The following is an 18,100-nucleotide window of genomic DNA, read 5'->3' as shown; positions in this document are numbered from 1 at the left end:
CGCTCAGTTCGTACCGCTGAACAAGCCGAGAGCGGAAATTTTCGAACTACACTCTGACCTGTTCGAAAAGCCAAAGCGGATGACGAAATCTGCCGCGCGCCGACCCCAGGATAACTACTGCTCCTACCATCAAGACCACGGTCACGATACCGAGGAGTGCAGAAACTTGGCTGCAGGTATCGATGTTCTTGTGAGGGCAGGGACATTGAAAAAATACCAAAGCAAGCAGTCAAAGAAGAATAAGAAGCAGAGAGGTGCGAACTGCGCTCCTCAGGATCCGAAAAGGCAGCCGGATCCCGAAGACGATGACGAGCCGCAATATGATGGAGTAATCCTGACTATTGACGCTCTCCCTGCCGGGAAGACCAAGTCGTCCCTGAAGTCAGAGCGCAGAGGCTCCAATCGAGAAGAGCCAACGCATAAAAGGCTGAAGCAGGACGAAGTGATTACGTTCTCGGATGCTGATCCCGTCCCGGCCATCTCTCCTCACCAAGACGCCATTGTCATCCAAGCCGGAGTGGCAAACAAACTGATCCACAGGGTGTTTGTGGATACAGGAGCGTCAGTCAGCATTCTTTTTAAAGAGTGCTTCGACAAACTAGAAGTGGACCCAGCTCGGCTCAGCCCGGCTCCGCTTCCCCTGAAGAGCTTCGCCCAGGAGGACACCCGCCCTGAAGGTATTATCAGCCTTCCGATCACGGTGGGGAAAGCGCCTACTAGCTCCAGTACGATGATTGAGTTTTTCGTGGTGAAAGCTCGGTCCCCGTACAACGTCATCCTGGGAAGAGACTGGCTCAACACAGTTCGGGCCATTTGCTCCACTTATCACCTCACCATCAAGATCCCTACTAAAGGAGGGATAGCGGTCATCCGAGGTGACCAAAAGAGAGCAAAGGAATGTCTGCAAATTGCGCTTAGAAGTGCCGAGCAGTCAGATCGGCACCACCAAGCATAGCAATCACAGCAGCCGGAGTCAGAGGCAATGACCGAAGTCATACCGGAGCCGAATTCGATGACAGTTCAGCTGTACGAAGACGATCCATCCAGAACGGTTAAGATCGGCTTCGCGGGAACGCCTCTACTTCGGGAAAAAACCATCCAGCTCCTCAAGGAATACAAAGACGTCTTTGCATGGTCTCCGTTGGACATGACCGGAGTGCCCCCCGAGGTAATCACTCATCGTTTAAATATTGATCCTTCGGTCCGGCCGATAAAACAGAAGCAAAGACTCTTTGCGGCAGAACGAAGTCAAGTCATCCATGACGAAGTCCGTCAATTATTGAAGGCGGATGTGTTATTCGAAGTGAAGTATCCTTCGTGGGTGGCCAATCCTGTCATGATCAAGAAAAAGGAAGGAGGATGGCGGATGTGCATAGATTTCACCGATCTAAATAAGCACTGTCCCAAAGATTGCTATCCCCTTCCGAACATAGATAAAAAAGTAGAAGCTCTGATAGGCTTTGAAATTTTTTGTTTTCTTGATCTATACAAAGGATACCATCAGGTTTTAATGGATGAGATTGACGCTTCAAAAACGGCCTTCATTACTGACTTCGGCATTTTCGCTTATAAAAAGATGCCATTCGGTTTAAAGAATGCCGGAGCCACTTATCAAAGGATGGTAGACAAGCTTTTTCGGCACCTGATTGGAAAGGAGGTCGAAGTGTATGTTGACGATATAGTCGTCAAGAGCAAAAGCACCTCGGAGTACGAGCACAACCTCAAGTCCACTCTCAACGTGCTCAAGAAAGCCAACCACAAACTTAATCCCCAAAAGTGCACCTTTTTGGTAGATTCGGGAAAGTTTCTGGGTTGTTGGGTTTCAAAGGACGGACTCAAGGCAAACCCCTCAAAAGTTCAAGTCGTTCAGAACATGGCAATGCCGAAGTCCATACATGACGTGCAAAGGCTAACCGGATGTCTAACCGCACTGAATCGATTCCTTTCCCAAGCAGCCGAAAAGCAACTGCCGTTCTTCAAGGTGTTGAAAAAGGCACCAAAGTTCGAGTGGGGAGCCGAGCAGAAAAAGGCCTTTGACGAGCTCAAAAGTTATCTAGCCGAGCTTCCTATTCTCTCTGCTCCAACCGAAGCCGAAGTATTATTCTTATACTTAGCGGCATCGGATCAAACCATCAGCGCGGTGCTTGTACGAGAAGAAGGCCCAAAGCAGCTTCCCATCTATTTTACAAGCCGAGCATTAAGAGGTCCAGAAACCAGGTATCAACCTCTGGAAAAGATTGCTCTGGCATTAGTAAATGCAGCAAGGAGACTGCGGCCATACTTCTATGCTCACAAGGTATGCGTCTTAACTGATCTGCCACTTCGGCAAGTGTTGACCAAACCAGAAGCATCAGGCAGAATCGCCAAGTGGGCTATAGAGTTGGGAGAGCACACAATTGAATATCTACCTCGGAAAGCCATCAAGGGACAAGCCTTGGCGGATTTTCTTGCAGAAGCGAAGTTCGATCAAGCAATTCCCGTTATTGCCGAACAGAAGAATTCTGCCAATGCCGAACTAGCACAGCCCTTGGAATCCGAAGTAGAGCCGCCGGACTGCTGGAGCGGATTCGTAGATGGAGCTTCAAACAAGATGGGAAGTGGAGCTGGTATTTTACTTGTCGCTCCCGACGGACACGAGGTAACCTACTCACTTCGTTTCCTATTCCCCACTACTAATAATGAAGCCGAGTACGAAGCCCTCCTGGCCGGACTCCAGTTAGCGCAAAGTCTGCTCGTCAAATCTCTCAAAGTCCATTGTGATTCACAAGTCATAGTAAATCACATGTTGGGTACAAGTGAAGCTCGTGACGAGAGAATGAAGAAGTATTTGGACAAAGCGCAAAGCATCAGCCGAAGTTTCTCCTATTTTCGGATAATCCGCATTCCCAGAGCGGAAAATAGCCGAGCAGATGCCTTAAGTAAGTTGGCCTCAGATCCGAACTCAAAGGCGGAAGAATTAATGCATCGAAGCATTGATGAAGCCGAGGTACATTCAGTATCCAGCTCGCCGAACTGGATGACGCCGATCTTGCAGTATCTGGATCAAGGACAATTGCCCGAGGATAAGAGAGAAGCTCGGAAGATCACATGCCGAGCACTTCGGTACGAACTTCATGAAGGAGTCCTCTTTAGAAAGTCTTACCTCCAGCCGTTATTGCGGTGCGTAGGACCAGAAGAGACGGACTACATCCTCAGAGAAGTTCATGAAGGATCGTGCGGTAGCCACATCGGAGCCAGAGCTTTAGCTAAAAAAGTTCTGAGATGGGGATATTATTGGCCAACCATGGTACAAGAGGCAGTGCAGCTCGTCAAGAAGTGTACGAAGTGCCAAATTCATGCAAATGTCCCAAGGATGCCGCAGACCGATCTATACACTATGCAAAGCCCTTGGCCTTTCATGCAATGGGGCATAGACATAGTGGGACCACTTCCTCAAGCTCCTCGGCAAATGAAATTCCTTATCGTTGCCGTGGACTACTTCACGAAGTGGGTGGAGGCTGAACCATTAGCTACGATAACGAGCTCAAAGGCATTGGACTTCGTCTGGAAGAACATAGTGTGCCGATTTGGCATACCCCACATCCTCATCTCGGATAATGGGACTCAGTTCACCGACAAGACGTTCAAGAATTGGTGCCAAGAGCTGAACATTCAACAGCGGTTCACTTCGGTCTCCCATCCCCAAGCAAACGGACAAACGGAAGTAACGAACCGGATTCTGGTGAAAGGGTTAAAAGCTCGGCTAGAACAAGCCAAAGGACAATGGGTAGAAAATCTCCCTCAAGTCCTATGGTCCTACCGAACTACACCCAAAACCTCCAACGGTGAAACTCCGTATAGCCTGGTGTACGGCACTGAAGCCGTAATTCCGGTGGAGATCGGCGTACCCAGTCCCCGAACTCTAAATTTCTCCTCAGAAATGAATGACGACGGACTGAGAGCAGAACTAGATCTCGCCGAAGAAAGAAGAGAATTGGCGTGCATAAAAGCAGCCAAGTATAAGGAGCAAGTAGCCCGGTATTATAACCAAAGGGTGAAAAAGCTTCAATTTCAAGTGGGAGATCTCGTCTTGAGAAACAACGAAGTAAGCCGAGCAGAAAAGCTGGGCAAACTCGAACCCACATGGGAGGGTCCATATCGGGTGTCCGAAGTCCTCGGCAAAGGGTCTTATAAATTGACTCACATGTCAGGAGAACAAGTACCCCGAACATGGCACGTCTCCAACCTCAAGAAGTACCACTTGTAAGAGACAAAAGTCCGGTCAGTCCGTCTCGTGTCTAGTTCGGTCATAGGGGTATGTGTTTTTATTTGTTTGTTTTTTACTTGTACCTTTTACTTGTCGTTTTAAAAAAAAAAGGTTTAAAGTTTTTTTCCTTCGTCTTTTTCATTTTTTCTCTATGTGTTTTGTCTCTATGTGCTTGTCGTCTCTTACAAATGGTACCAAGGTATATCGTTCTTTAAAGACTGATCCCCTTTTTAGATCGATTATTAAAGACTATTGTGAGTCCAAGCTTCTAAGGAGGATATAAGACCACAATTCAGCTTAACAAGCAGTCCGTCTGAAACGAACTGCAATAAGCCAACGATTGTGAGTCCAAGCTTCCAAGGAGGATACAAGACCGCAATTCAGCTTAACAAGCACTTCGTCTGAAACGAACTGCAATAAGGGAAGGTCCGATCCACGCGATAAACCTCGCCGAATTAGGACGACCAAGTTCGGTCAAAGAAGTTTACCTCATAAGACCGGGGACGACCATGTCTGGTCAAAGAGGTTTACTGCATAAGACCACTTCGGTTAACTGGGAAAGTCCGATCCACGCGATAAAACTCGCCGAATTAGGACAAGGGAAAGTTCGATCCCGGCGACAAAAATCGCCAAATTAGAACACAAACCAAGTCTGGTCAAAGATGTTTATTTCATCAGACCAAAGACGAGTCCGGTCAAAGATGTTTATTTCATCAGACCAAAGACGAGTCCGGTCAAAGATGTTTATTTCATCAGACCAAAGACGAGTCCGGTCAAAGATGTTTATTTCATCAGACCAAAGACGAGTCCGGTCAAAGAAGTTTACTTCATAAGACCAAGGACCAAGTTCGGTCAAAGAAGTTTACTTCATAAGACCGAGGACAAGTACGATGAAATTTTTTCGCTAAGCTGTAAATACAGTGTTAGAAGCGAAAACAAAATTTCATTTTTCAAATCTTGTTCGGCATACAACTCAACTACCCTACAAAATGGCGTTACGCTATTACAAAGGACTATTCTACTGTCCAGGGTTGCTGAAGTTAAGCCACCTATCTGCAAAATCCTCTGGAAGCTGAGTTCGGTTGTTCCGAGCAGATGAAGAATAAGCAGGTCGACGAGATGCTATCCTCGACCCAACGCCTCTTCCCCGAGCCCGAGAAGTCCTAACACCTCGGCGATGAAGAGTCTCTGCAATAATCATCTGCTGATCTTGCTCGCTCATAGTCACAACTCCTCGGCGAATTTCAGTCCGTCCCTGTCTTGACGATTCCGGTTGCTCCTGAGCCCGTTCTCGTCTTGACGTTTCCGGCTGTTCCGGAGTTCGTTGTTGACTGGAAGTAGGATTTTGAACAAGGGAACCAGAGGCTTGATCTGGAGTGCGAGCATCTGTTGGCACGACATGCCGAAGGAATCTTTCTATGGAGGGGCGCCGAGAAAGAACAATGTCGTACCGAGAAGCCCAGCGCCGTAATGATTTCACAACTTGTTGGCAAGCCGAGCTCTCCAGCGCATTGTTCCTCCGGAGTACATGATATTCCTCCCACAGTTCGTCAACTCGACTCTGAACATCTGATATGGTCAATCCCCCGCGCACACGGATGTAATCCTCGTACGCAGTCCTCTCAGCAACGGTCGTGTTCAGCTCGGCCTCCAGATCCTTCTTATCGGACTCTAAGTCCTTATTATCGGCCTCCAGCTTCACTAAACGAGCCAGAAGCTCGTCATTCTTCGTCTGATCGGCTATAGCTCTTCTCTCAGCTTCGTCCAAAGCCGAAGAGTACAGCCGTTTCCAGTGAAGTATCTCCATCTCCTTGGGTACAAAGCAGCTATATTAGTTCGGCAGCTGTACCGAGCAGATAGTAAAATACAACAGGAATAAAGGCGAGTACGAAAAGCTATACGAAGACAAGTGTAGAGAATTTTTCATTCACAAGGAAAATTTTTTACACTAGGGCTTCAAGGCCATTTTACAAGGAAGAAACTAGACTAAGAGAAGGGAGACGAAATCATACTCTGCCAGCTTCGTCTCCGGCTCCTCGGTCTGGTACAGCTTCTTTCTCCTGGGCTACCTCAGCCTCAGCCTCGCCTCTCGCCGGCCTCGCCTCCGCCTCCTGATCGGCTTCCTTCTCCGGATGCCCGGCCTGATCGACTTCGGCCTCCCGCTCCAGTGGCTCGGCCTCACCCTCTCCGTTGTAAGTCGAAGCAGGTGAAACGGGTCCCACGGAGGCAAAGATAGCCTCCAGGTTCTCGTCCCGATCAGCTCGACAACTCCGGACTCGGTCTGCAGAAAGCAGGACCGAAGATGAAGCGAGCTCCTCAAGGAGCGGCAGATTCTGAAGCCGAGCCGCTATCTCTCGGCTGTACAGAGGCAGCACAACGTCGGCCCCCTGCTCGCCCTTATCGGCAATTAGCCTTACCAGACTACCGACAAAGGCCGAGAACTGGCTGCTCAAAAAGAGTTTCTCCGTGTAAACACGGAGAGCCTCCCCTTGGGCAACCACGGCAGCAGCATCCAGACGTTTCGTCTGCTCCCGCTGGATGACGAGCTGGTTTTTGGCAAACTGAGCTTCATCCTGGGCCGAAATCCTAGCAGCTCTGGCCTTCTCAAAGTTAGCCTCAGCCTGTTCGGCCCGATGACAAGCAGCCGCCAACTTCCTCTGCATCTCAGCATAGTCATTGGACGCTTTGGAGAGTTCGACGGCGACGAGCTTGGAGAGCATATCGTTCCTCTGAAAATGAATAAAGAAAAAAGTCAACAAAGGGACCACAAAAAATACAGGAAAAAAGCAAGGCCAGAAAATCAAGAAGAGAATTCACCTCGGCGAAGTCCGTGGGCCATAAAAACGGCTCACAGATATGTTCCGAAGGAGGCGCCAAGACCACGTCTTTCTCTGGCGCTCTCGGGGGCTTCTGGGCCTTCCCCCTCCCCTTTGCCGAAGTTGACTCCGGCTTCTTCGGATCCGAAGAGGTTTTTTGCCTTTTCGGAGTCCTCTCGGCATCAGACGCCGAGCTGGTGGTTTTCGGCCTCTCCGGCTCCTTGGACTCCGAAGATTTTCGGGTAGCCTTGTTCAGCATGTACACTGCCAAAAAGCAAGAGAGCAAGGTTAGTTTTCTTCGTTAAAGCAGTAGAACATAAAGGTAAAGAAAAATCCTCACCCTCGGCCTCTTCGTCCGAAGACGAGATGTCGAACACGACGTCGCCCTTGACGAGCTCAGACTCCGTGTATTGTTTCCTAACTACGGGAATCTTGTTGAGCTCGCCATCGAGCTCGGCCAATGGTTCTAACCGAGGATGAGGAATCACGGACTTCGGCCCTCTCCAGGGGAAGCCCGGAGCCGCTGTCCTATTATAAAAAAAGAAGCGGTTTTGCCATTTCGGCCACTTGGTTTTGCAGAATGCCCTAAACGGCTGTAAGGGGATCAAGTAAAACCAAGATCCCTTCCTTTTAAATTGGAAAAAATTAAGGATTGCCCGCAGAGACAGATCCTTATCTAACCTACGGAGTTCGGCAGCAAAAGCCGACAAGTGCCTCCAAGAGTTCGGAGTCACCTGACCTAAAGGGAGTTGAAAAAAATCAAGAAGCTCTACAAAAGGTGGGGGAAGAGGGAAACGAAGCCCGCATTCTAAGCAGGCTTCGTAAACGGTGGCATAACCCTCCGGCGGGTCGTTAGCCCTATGATCATCGTCGGGAACCACCGCCTTCCCCCCAGGAAAAGAGTATTTTTCGTAAAGGGATATCACAGTATCCTTACTCAAGATACTGTGAAAATACTCTACGGTCTTCTCCCCGGATTCTTTCCGGCTAGAAGACCCCTTACCCCCTTTTCTACCGCTACCAGACTCAGACGAAGAAGAAGCAGACATGGTTCTTACTCTTTGAAAGTTTGAAGAAATCCTGAGGAAATTTTTGAAAGCGGAAGGAAATTTTTCACGCAAAAGATAGAGAGTGCAGAAGAAGCCAATAGCAAAGGTGTTCAAATGATGAAGAAAGGCGGTATTTATCAGATTTGGAAAAGATTTCAAATCATCACACCGTTTCATATCCCACCTTTTCAGGATTCGACGGCCGGATTTTACTGTCGCATTTAATGCCGCATTTAATGCAGTCACGCGCAGGGCACGTCCCCTGACTTCAGCCTCCCCCGTCCCCTTTTTCAGAATGCCGAAGTGACTCGCTTCGCCGAAGTGATTCACTTCGCTTTTCGGGGGGGGTAGTGATGGGGTGCGTACTAAACAAGCCCAACAGCAATGACGGCCCATCAGCCCAAAGCCCAAGGAAGAGTATGAGTTCGGCATTACCAAAGAGTTCGGCCTCAGCCTACAGCTCGGTAAAAGCCAACCTATCAAGCTCTGCTCTCAGATCGGCAACCAAAGCAGGAGTATGAGTTCGGCATTACCAAAGAGTTCGGCCTCAGCCTACAGCTCGGTAAAAGCCATCCAATCAAGCTCTGCTCTCAGGTCGGCATCAAGCTCTACTCTCAGATCGGCAACCAAAGCAGTTCGGTCTCAGTATTCGACCGAACAAGGAGTTAGTGGACCCATACAGGATGTCCAACACACCCACTACCACGTGGTGTCAACTCAGGCCACGATCGTAGGCCATGACCTACGCTACATCCACGATCTTAGGCCATGACCTACACGACATCCACGACTTAGGGTGGTGATGCAAGCCACGATCTTAGTTCAAGATATAAATAGAACTTAGATCAGATAGAAGAGGGTTAAGCTCTCTAGAGATAAAACACCATATAGCAAATAGCAAGTTTGTATTTGTAAGCTGTAGAAAACAGATCAAGCAATACAATCTTGCCCTCCCTTTTTCCCGTGGACGTAGATTTACTTCAGTAAATCGAACCACGTAAATTCTTTGTGTCATAATCTTCTTTCTCTACCAGCATTTACAAACATCTGAAATTCGCGGAACCATCAAGCCACGCCCCCAGCCTCCTCTCCGTCTCGTCCCCCACGTTGCTGCCGCACGCCGCGCACAGCGACTTCACCAGCGGCAGGAAGATCCCGCCCGCCAGAGCCGATACCGACGGGATCGCTGGGGCCAGGAGGGCCTCGCTCAGGACTAGGCTGTAGCCTAGTCCTAAGGAGGCGCTCCCGTAGAGGGAGACGAACTGGTAGGCAATCCGGATCCCGAGCCCGGTTTTTATGAAGCCGCGGGCGAAGAAAAAGGCGAGCGCGATCAGCTACGGGATGGGGTCGCCGAAGGCCGCCGCGAAGGTCAGGGTCTTTGTGTGGAGAGAAGCTGCCATGCGATGCGTGAGACGCCCCCTGGCGCTGGGATGAACCACAGGATCACTCCTGACGCGGTGGAGGCGTGTGTGAAATTAGTGACTATAGAAGATGTTTTGGTGATGAGATCTGATGAAATTAGTACTAGTGTGTTTTGTATTTGAAGAGGAGGGAGGAGGGTAAGGTGAGATTGGATGTAATGTAATGGTAGGAAGGAATGGATGAGTTGGGAATGAGAAAAAAAGGGTTGGAAGTGTAATGTGCACAGAAAGTGGGTGAACGGAAACAAAGAAATGGATTGAGAAAGAAGACAAAGATGGTCCGTTAATTAGTGTTGAGAAAATCATGTGTTGCTGGAGGCTATTGCCTATTGCCTATTGCCAAAGTAACGCATTTGTGATGGGCTGGCTGATGACAGCCCAACTAACTTTAATACCATGCCCCAAACAATTTAGCCAATTTATATAAGGCCATGTCCATTATATTTTTATAATTAATCCGTAATTTAATTTGGAAATCGGACTCAGAAATGAAATAGAATCGCCTCACATCGTCGCTGCCAAGTTGATATCTGCAACAAGCCCACAACGACCATCGAATTGCACTTTTTGCGTAATACCAAGTGACAATGAGCGCACAAACGGCGCCGTATCACCAGCCTGCGACGCTGGAAGAAGTCCGTACTCTCTGGATTGGAGATTTGCCCTACTGGGCTGACGAGAACTATCTCCGTGCCTGGTTTTCCCACACCGTCGAGGTATCTTTCTAACCCTTTTCTGACCTCATTACCCCTTTTTTTAATGAAGAAATCAGTAATTTGTAAACACTGAGCTCGGTGTCGTCACCGCAATTTTGTCTATGATTCCCCAATTTCTCTTTTGGATTTCATTAAGCCGTTGTTATTCTGCAGTTTGCAAATTTGAATTGTGCAGTGTGTATACTTCCTGCTAGTGACAAGTTTTGGTTTTAGGGATTTCCATGGAAAGTAGAACTGACATACTATTAGCTATGAGTCTATTAGGTTTAATCTGGGCATAGGGTCTAGTGTAATTGGAATTTTCTATTGCCTAGCAACATAAAGATACAGTGTTTTTTCCTATGCTTTTTGGTCTGTTGTTTTGTTAAACATTGCCTCGCCAAATTGTCGGCAGGTCCTCTCGATTAAAGTAATTCGTAACAAAATCACGGGGCAGCCTGAGGGTTATGGGTTTGTTGAATTCACATCACATCAAGTTGCAGAGGGCATTCTGCAGTCATATAATGGAACCCAAATTCCTGGGACCGAACTGACTTTCAGGTTAAATTGGGCATCTTCTGGGATAGGGGAAAGGCGTACTGATGGAGGCCCTGAACACTCCATCTTTGTTGGAGATTTGGCACCAGATGTTACAGATTATCTGTTGCAGGAAACTTTCCGAGTTAGCTATCCATCGGTTAGAGGGGCCAAGGTTGTCACTGATCCAAATACTGGCCGTTCCAAGGGATATGGATTTGTTAAGTTTGCTGATGAAACAGAAAGAAATCGAGCAATGGTTGAGATGAATGGTCTCTATTGCTCGACTAGGCCCATGAGAATTAGTGCGGCAGCTCCAAAAAAAACAACCGCTGGCGTCCAGCAGCCGTATGCTGCAACTAAAGGTGAATTCATTTTCCTCTGATTTGCATCGTTATAACACATGCTTTTTGACTTGATTGCATCATATATGGCTTCTGATAGAATTTAGCCAGTGATGAGCTTTAAGTCATATTAGTAGTCTCTCTATCTGGTTTTTTTCCAGTTGGGTCTATTTTGTCCTACTCCTTTGTTTCTTTGACATTTAATGCTTTGTTCTGTCGAGTCCGTGTATGGATTGCCACACTCAAAGAATTAGTCACATAGGTCCTTTTTGTCAGCAATTTGCAGCTGATAAATGCATCTTAAGACTTGTTCTAGTTTGGGACGCCCTCATTCATTAATGCTGAAGATATACTTGAACTAAGGCTACAATAAAAATGTGACTTCGTGCCGTTTTTGTAAAGGATTGCACCTGTGTTTATCAATTGATTATTCAGTACTTCATTTCTGTGATCTTAGAAGGACCTTTTTCTCCTAATGGCAGCAATATATCCAGCTCCCGCTTATACAACTCCTTGGCAACCAATTCCAGTGGATAATGATATCAATAACACTACTGTAAGTCTACCTCTAAGGTCTAGATATTGTGGCCAATTATACGCTTTGATCTCTTTTCCTTTTGAAATTGCAGGTTTTTATTGGTAATCTGGACCCTAATGTTACTGAGGAAGAATTGAGGCAGATATTCTTGCAGTTTGGGGATATTGTTTACGTCAAAATCCCTGCTGCCAAGGGATGTGGTTTTGTGCAGTTTGCTGCAAGGTAATTTTTGTAGGCAGCTGTTGTGTTTTCAGAAATAAGTGAGGAGCAAACTTCTAATGAATCTTCAATTATTTGTGTGAAATGTAATATATTCTTCCTATTCTATCGTATATACTTTTGGCAGGTCTCTACTCAATCTCATTGATTTTGTTGTCATACGGCAAAGAGCCTCTTTCTCAGTTTAGACCATGGCATTCCCTTTAAATTGCTTACTCTTTTCCGCACATGAACATTCTGCTTTCTTGCTGTTTACTTGGACAGGACGTCAGCTGAAGAATCAATCCAGAGAATGCAGGGTACTGTGATTGGTCAACAAGTTGTCCGGCTTTCTTGGGGAAGGAGTCCAACGGCAAAACAGGTTTTCTAGCTTGATGATTGTGTAAATTTTATTTCTGATACATCAATTAATCTTTGGGGCAAGTTGAGCATGTATTTTTTTGTTGCTTTTACCGCAATACTTAATTCATATGTACGCACATTGCACACTGTAGGATGCTGTTGGTGTGTGGGGTCAGGCTGATCCAAATCAATTGAGTGCTTATTATGCATACGGACAAGGCTATGATGCCTATGCATATGGTGCCACACAAGATCCTTCAGCATATGCATACGGTGCATATGCTGGCTACGGACAGTACCCCCATCAGGTGACGATCAACTTGATGTTCTTTACTTTTCCATGCCTGGCTAAAGGTACATATGTGTGATTATGGATTGGTGCCCTCTCGTGCTTATAACATACGCATTCTATTATATATTTCGATACAAATTTCTTTGTTGGGGCAGGAAGAATATGCCTAGCAACTTCTAATTGTTTGGTAGTAGAAATTTGGAGCTCGTACACCGTTGTCTTTCAATCGTTTATTCTCCTGAGAATAGAAAGGTTCTAAATCAACTATTATGTGCAAAAATTGCCAAGCTTCAGAAGTTTTTGTCTTGTTTAACACATTTAGTTTATCATTCTAACTTGGGATATTGAGTCAGTTGCTTTTATGTTAATCCTTGGTCACAAACCATACTAGGAATACATGGAATGAAATACTCTTTTTGTTGGTCAAGATTTTAGGTGACATTGACATGTCAACTAAGATTACTTCAGTCACGAAGTATTAAAGTTGATGTGTGAGTAAAGTTGTGTTTTCCTGAACTGTCTTCAAGCTCGACTGTTTTGATATAATTGTTCTAGACTATGCCATCCATATACTCACTGAGTGATCAATTGAAAAAAAAAACTGATTGGTAGCATGCTGTGTTATGTTTCTATGGGATTTCCATTTGGTTTTAGTATGATGGAATTAGTGTTTCTCTTCATATACAGACTGAAGGAGCTCCAGACATGACCGCTTTATCAGGAGTTGCTCAGCCTATGGAACACGCAGAGGAACTTTACGATCCTTTGGGCACACCTGATGTTGACAAGTAATCTTCAAACTGTGATTTACTTGATAGAATTTCATATTTTTGTGATCCATTTTCATTGAATATAACCTAGGTTAAATGCTGCCTACCTTGGTGTTCATGGAAGAGCTATCTTAGGAAGGCCTTTGTGGCAGACCACCTCTTCACTTCCACAGCAAACCTAGAAGATACGGTCCATTTAATAGTATCTTATCTCCAAACTGATGTTGTTAATTGCGATAAGCAGGTCAATATCTTATCGTGATGCAATTCAAGTGAGTTAGGGTAGTTGACAGTTCATTCAATTTTGAAATGATTAGCTGTTTTATAGTTGCATTGGAGTAACATATATTTATATGGGTTGGTCGTCGAGAGATACATTTACCAAACCAACCTATTTCTTAAATGCATGCATATATGCGTATGGGAATTAACCTACCTTCATTTATTTTTATGGGTGCCGCTCTCTCCTTTTCTAATATATTTTCTCTTATTCATCCTTTTCTTTTCTTTTTTTGTGACCATGCATGTTTTTTATGTTCCTACATATCAAACTAATTTTGATATTACTCTATTTTTGTCAAAATGGTGTTTCAAGAGTATCATTAATCCTACTTTGATAATGTGGATTCAATTACCTAACTTTGGAAAAGTATAAATGGTTTACTGAAAAAAGGAACAGCATTAAATGTTTTGAAAATTAAAGTTAACTGCAGATTGAAAGTTATAGATTTAAAACACATAGAAATAATAACCTATTTCAATTTTTAACTTGAAGGTTAATGCAACTCATTTTTAAAAAATTTAAAAATTCGTTAAAAAAAATTGATTCAACCTTCTGCCGGTTCGTGGCCAAACTGATAGATTTTTCAGTTCATAACAGCCCAAAATGTGAAGCAATTATTATGTCTTGATCAAACAATTCACACTCAAACAAGCTAGTTCGCTTTTTAAAACACTACACATAACCAAATGAAAGATGCAAGGCTCTAGTGCATCCACCTCAATTAAAATTCCTAATTATGATTGATATACTCTAACCAATTACTACTTATTTCTCATTAGAAATTAATAAATCATAATTATATAGTGATAATCTTAATTGAGATGAATACAAAAGCATAATCATGTTACACGTAATCTTAATTTTTTTCATGGTCGAAAGAAATTACTCCTACTACTATACATATTATACTCTTCGAATAGATGGTCCTTCTCTCGTTGCCCATCAATGAATCATGAAAGTGTACACTACTCATGATTGAGTTAAAACATTTTACTATGATAAAGGTACAAGATTTTATGTAATACTAGTATTAACCTAGTGGTCAATTGTGCATGTGCCAAATTATTATGACGAAAGGGACGAAGGGTCTTTCGGTAAGAAAAGGGACACAACTCTATAAATTAGCCTAAATTTTAAAATCTATGTTGGTATTGGACTAGTATTGATGGGCACTTAACTACAATCTACTTGATGTATATAAGGGCATCCACAGCGGAAAGCACACTGTTGTCCGTCCGTCCGTCGGTCCGTGCCAGCGGCACGACACCACTGTCCGCCGCTGCACTCTTGCCGCTGGCACGGCGCTGCTCTTAGCTAAGAGCACGTTCATGGCCAGCGAGCAGTGCGACGTTACGCGTTTTCTATTGGCCGTTGGCATTTTTTTCTTTTTAAAAAAATAAAAAAAATAATACCAAAATTAAAAAAAATATTTTTGGATTCCCAAAAATATACAGATTTTATTACCATTTTTTTTATTTTTTTTTGAAATTTTTTAGAAAAAATTAATCTCAAAATCATCTATAAATACACACATTCATCATCCATTTGTGCGAAATTCGGCCACGAGTAGTGAGTTTTTTTAATTTTATGAATTTAATTATGTAATTTTAAATTTTTTAGGATTTAAATTATGTAATTTTTAATTTTTAAGACTTTAATGAAGAAAATTTTAATTTTTAGGATTTTAATTATGTATTTTTTATAATCTGTAATATTATTCCGGTTATTTTTAATGCATTTTAATATTGTGGAAATATTTTATTTAAATTGAATAATAGAATGGTGGGGACACTTGAGCATGTCCTTGCGGAAGAGCACGAATGTGGGTGTTGTGCTCTTGCCTAAGAGCAGGGAGTAAAAGTGGGTTCGTGCCCACATCCGTGCTCGTTGGCAAGAGCACTGATGTGGATGCTATGAGAGCCCACTGCACTAATCTCCAACATTTAATTGAAATTAATATAGTTACATTGTTGTCAAAAAATATTAAATGTAGCACTTTTCATGAGTTGGAATGCGTGAGATTGTGCTGGTAGCATTAAATATAATACGACAAAGCCCAAAAAAAATTAATTCGTCCCTTGTTTATAGTACTATATGATGATAATAATAATAATAATAATAATAATAATAATAATAACGCTTTTAAAACTTTAGTAAATTTAGAGATACCCATACACTGGTGTCAACTCAGGCCACGATCGTAGGCATGACCTACGCTAATCCACGATCTAGGCCCATTGACATGTATATACGACAGCCACGACTTAGGGTGGTGATGCAAGCCCGACTGAGTGCAAGATATAAATAGCAACTTGATCAGATAGAAGAGGGTTAAGCTCTTAGAGATTAAAACACCATATAGCAAATAGCAGTTTGTATTTGTAGCCGGTAGAAAAAGATACGACAATCAATCTTGCCCTACCCTTTTTCCCCGTGGACGTAGATTACTTAAGTAAATCGGAACCACGAAATTCTTTGTGTCATAATCTTCTTATCTACCAGCATTTTACAAACATTAGGAATCGCGGAACCTCACTGGCGCCAGTCTGTGAGGAAACAGAGAAACAAAAATTTGTGATAAAGCGAATTTTTGATCCATTTTTTCCACCCAAAAAAATGCATAACCAGATCGCACAGAGTAACCGTTATTCCGTGCCCGTGAGAACCAGGAGAAGCCAAATCCATCCATAGGGATCTGGATGAAAACAGCCTAGGATAAATCCACACCAGTTCTCATGGCGAAGGAACAGGCCGCTCCAAAAATGTCTCCACGGAGTCTTTCCAGCAGCTGATTTGAATAGGTGTGTCAAGCTGTTCTGGGCTGAGAAACAGGATGAGTTCTTAGCCTTCCTGCAAAAGAGCCAAGAGCCGAAGACGAAACGGAGGATTCTCCTTCCTCATCCAGACATGAAAGTCACTACCGCAGTAGTGCCGTGTCCTCCAGGAAGAAGAATCCTCAACCCCGACACATTCCGTTCTTCCTCGGTACCGGAATCACAGGAGAACTCAATCTCCTCCATACCGACGAGATATCGGATTCGCCGTGTACGGAGCACTGAAGACTCCGTTCTCGGACGACATCACCCGAACTCCCCTACCACAGAACTACCGAACTCCGTCGATGACTTACGACGGGCTCGTGGACCCTCACGATTTCTTGGGGCGCTATCAGTATAATATGGCGAACCAAGGTCTCAACGAGGTCCACATGTGCAAGCTGTTTCCGAGCTGCTCATCGGGAACGCGAGAAGGTGGTTCGATAGCCTCCCCCAGGGCAGCATCAGATCTTACCGAGATCTAATGGATGCCTTCCACAGGAGGTTCTTTCAGAAAGCGGAAGCCCGAATCACTTCGGCTCAGCTGCTTTCCATTCGTCAAGGTCGCGACGAAAAATCAGCGACTTTATGACAAGATTCCACAAGGAATGCCTGCAAGTAGACGATCTCAACGATCTGCTTGTCATCTCGGCATTCCAAAATGGAATCCTGCCCGGAGCTCTCTACAGGAAGCTCGTTGAGTGCGGTCCGCAGACAGCTCAGGAAATGTGGGACATTGCGGACCAGTACTCCCGGGCCGATGAGGCAGACCGTCGCAAACGGTCGTTAGACAGCTCATCGTCCCGAGGAGACAGGAGGAAGCCCGATCATAGCGATCAGGGACATCCTCGCCGAACTCCTTTGGCGATCAGGGACATCCTCGCCGAACTCCTTTTGAAAGGATTCAAAGGACTCCGGTGCAAGACAGATTGGGACCCCGTCTCAATCCCGAGAAGCCGCCCGCTCAGTTCGTACCGCTGAACAAGCCGAGAGCGGAAATTTCGAACTACACTCTGACCTGTTCGAAAAGCCAAAGCGGATGACGAAATCTGCCGCGCGCCGACCCCAGGATAACTACTGCTCCTACCATCAAGACCACGGTCACGATACGAGGAGTGCAGAAACTTGGCTGCAGGTATCGATGTTCTTGTGAGGGCAGGGACATTGAAAAAATACCAAAGCAAGCAGTCAAAGAAGAATAAGAAGCAGAGAGGTGCGAACTGCGCTCAGGATCCGAAAAGGCAGCCGGATCCCGAAGACGATGACGAGCCGCAATATGATGGAGTAATCCTGACTATTGACGCTCTCCCTGCCGGGAAGACCAAGTCGTCCCTGAAGTCAGAGCGCAGAGGCTCCAATCGAGAGGAGCCAACGCATAAAAGGCTGAAGCAGGACGAAGTGATTACGTTCTCGGATGCTGATCCCGTCCCGGCCATCTCTCCTCACCAAGACGCCATTGTCATCCAAGCCGGAGTGGCAAACAAACTGATCCACAGGGTGTTTGTGGATACAGGAGCGTCAGTCAGCATTCTTTTTAAAGAGTGCTTCGACAAACTAGAAGTGGACCCAGCTCGGCTCAGCCCGGCTCCGCTTCCCCTGAAGAGCTTCGCCCAGGAGGACACCCCCCCTGAAGGTATTATCAGCCTTCCGATCACGGTGGGGAAAGCGCCTACTAGCTCCAGTACGATGATTGAGTTTTCGTGGTGAAAGCTCGGTCCCCGTACAACGTCAT

General features: G+C 45.2%; 1 protein-coding gene across 1 annotated transcript; it reads left to right on the top strand.

Annotated features, from left to right (window-relative positions):
* Positions 1–10,087: 10,087 nt before the first annotated feature.
* Positions 10,088–13,562, top strand: LOC121756898 (polyadenylate-binding protein RBP47B'-like). The gene is made up of 8 exons (XM_042152325.1): positions 10,088–10,248; positions 10,643–11,129; positions 11,591–11,664; positions 11,738–11,868; positions 12,130–12,226; positions 12,360–12,515; positions 13,187–13,287; positions 13,361–13,562. The coding sequence occupies exons 1-8, from the start codon at positions 10,120–10,122 to the stop codon at positions 13,449–13,451; spliced, it is 1,266 nt and encodes a 421-aa protein (XP_042008259.1). The 5' UTR covers positions 10,088–10,119; the 3' UTR covers positions 13,452–13,562.
* Positions 13,563–18,100: the final 4,538 nt, after the last annotated feature.

Source organism: Salvia splendens, chromosome 1 (assembly GCF_004379255.2).
Source record: "Salvia splendens isolate huo1 chromosome 1, SspV2, whole genome shotgun sequence".
NCBI lineage: Eukaryota > Viridiplantae > Streptophyta > Magnoliopsida > Lamiales > Lamiaceae > Salvia > Salvia splendens.
Note: the sequence above shows the minus strand (reverse complement) of the source record. Positions and strands in the feature narration are given on the sequence as shown.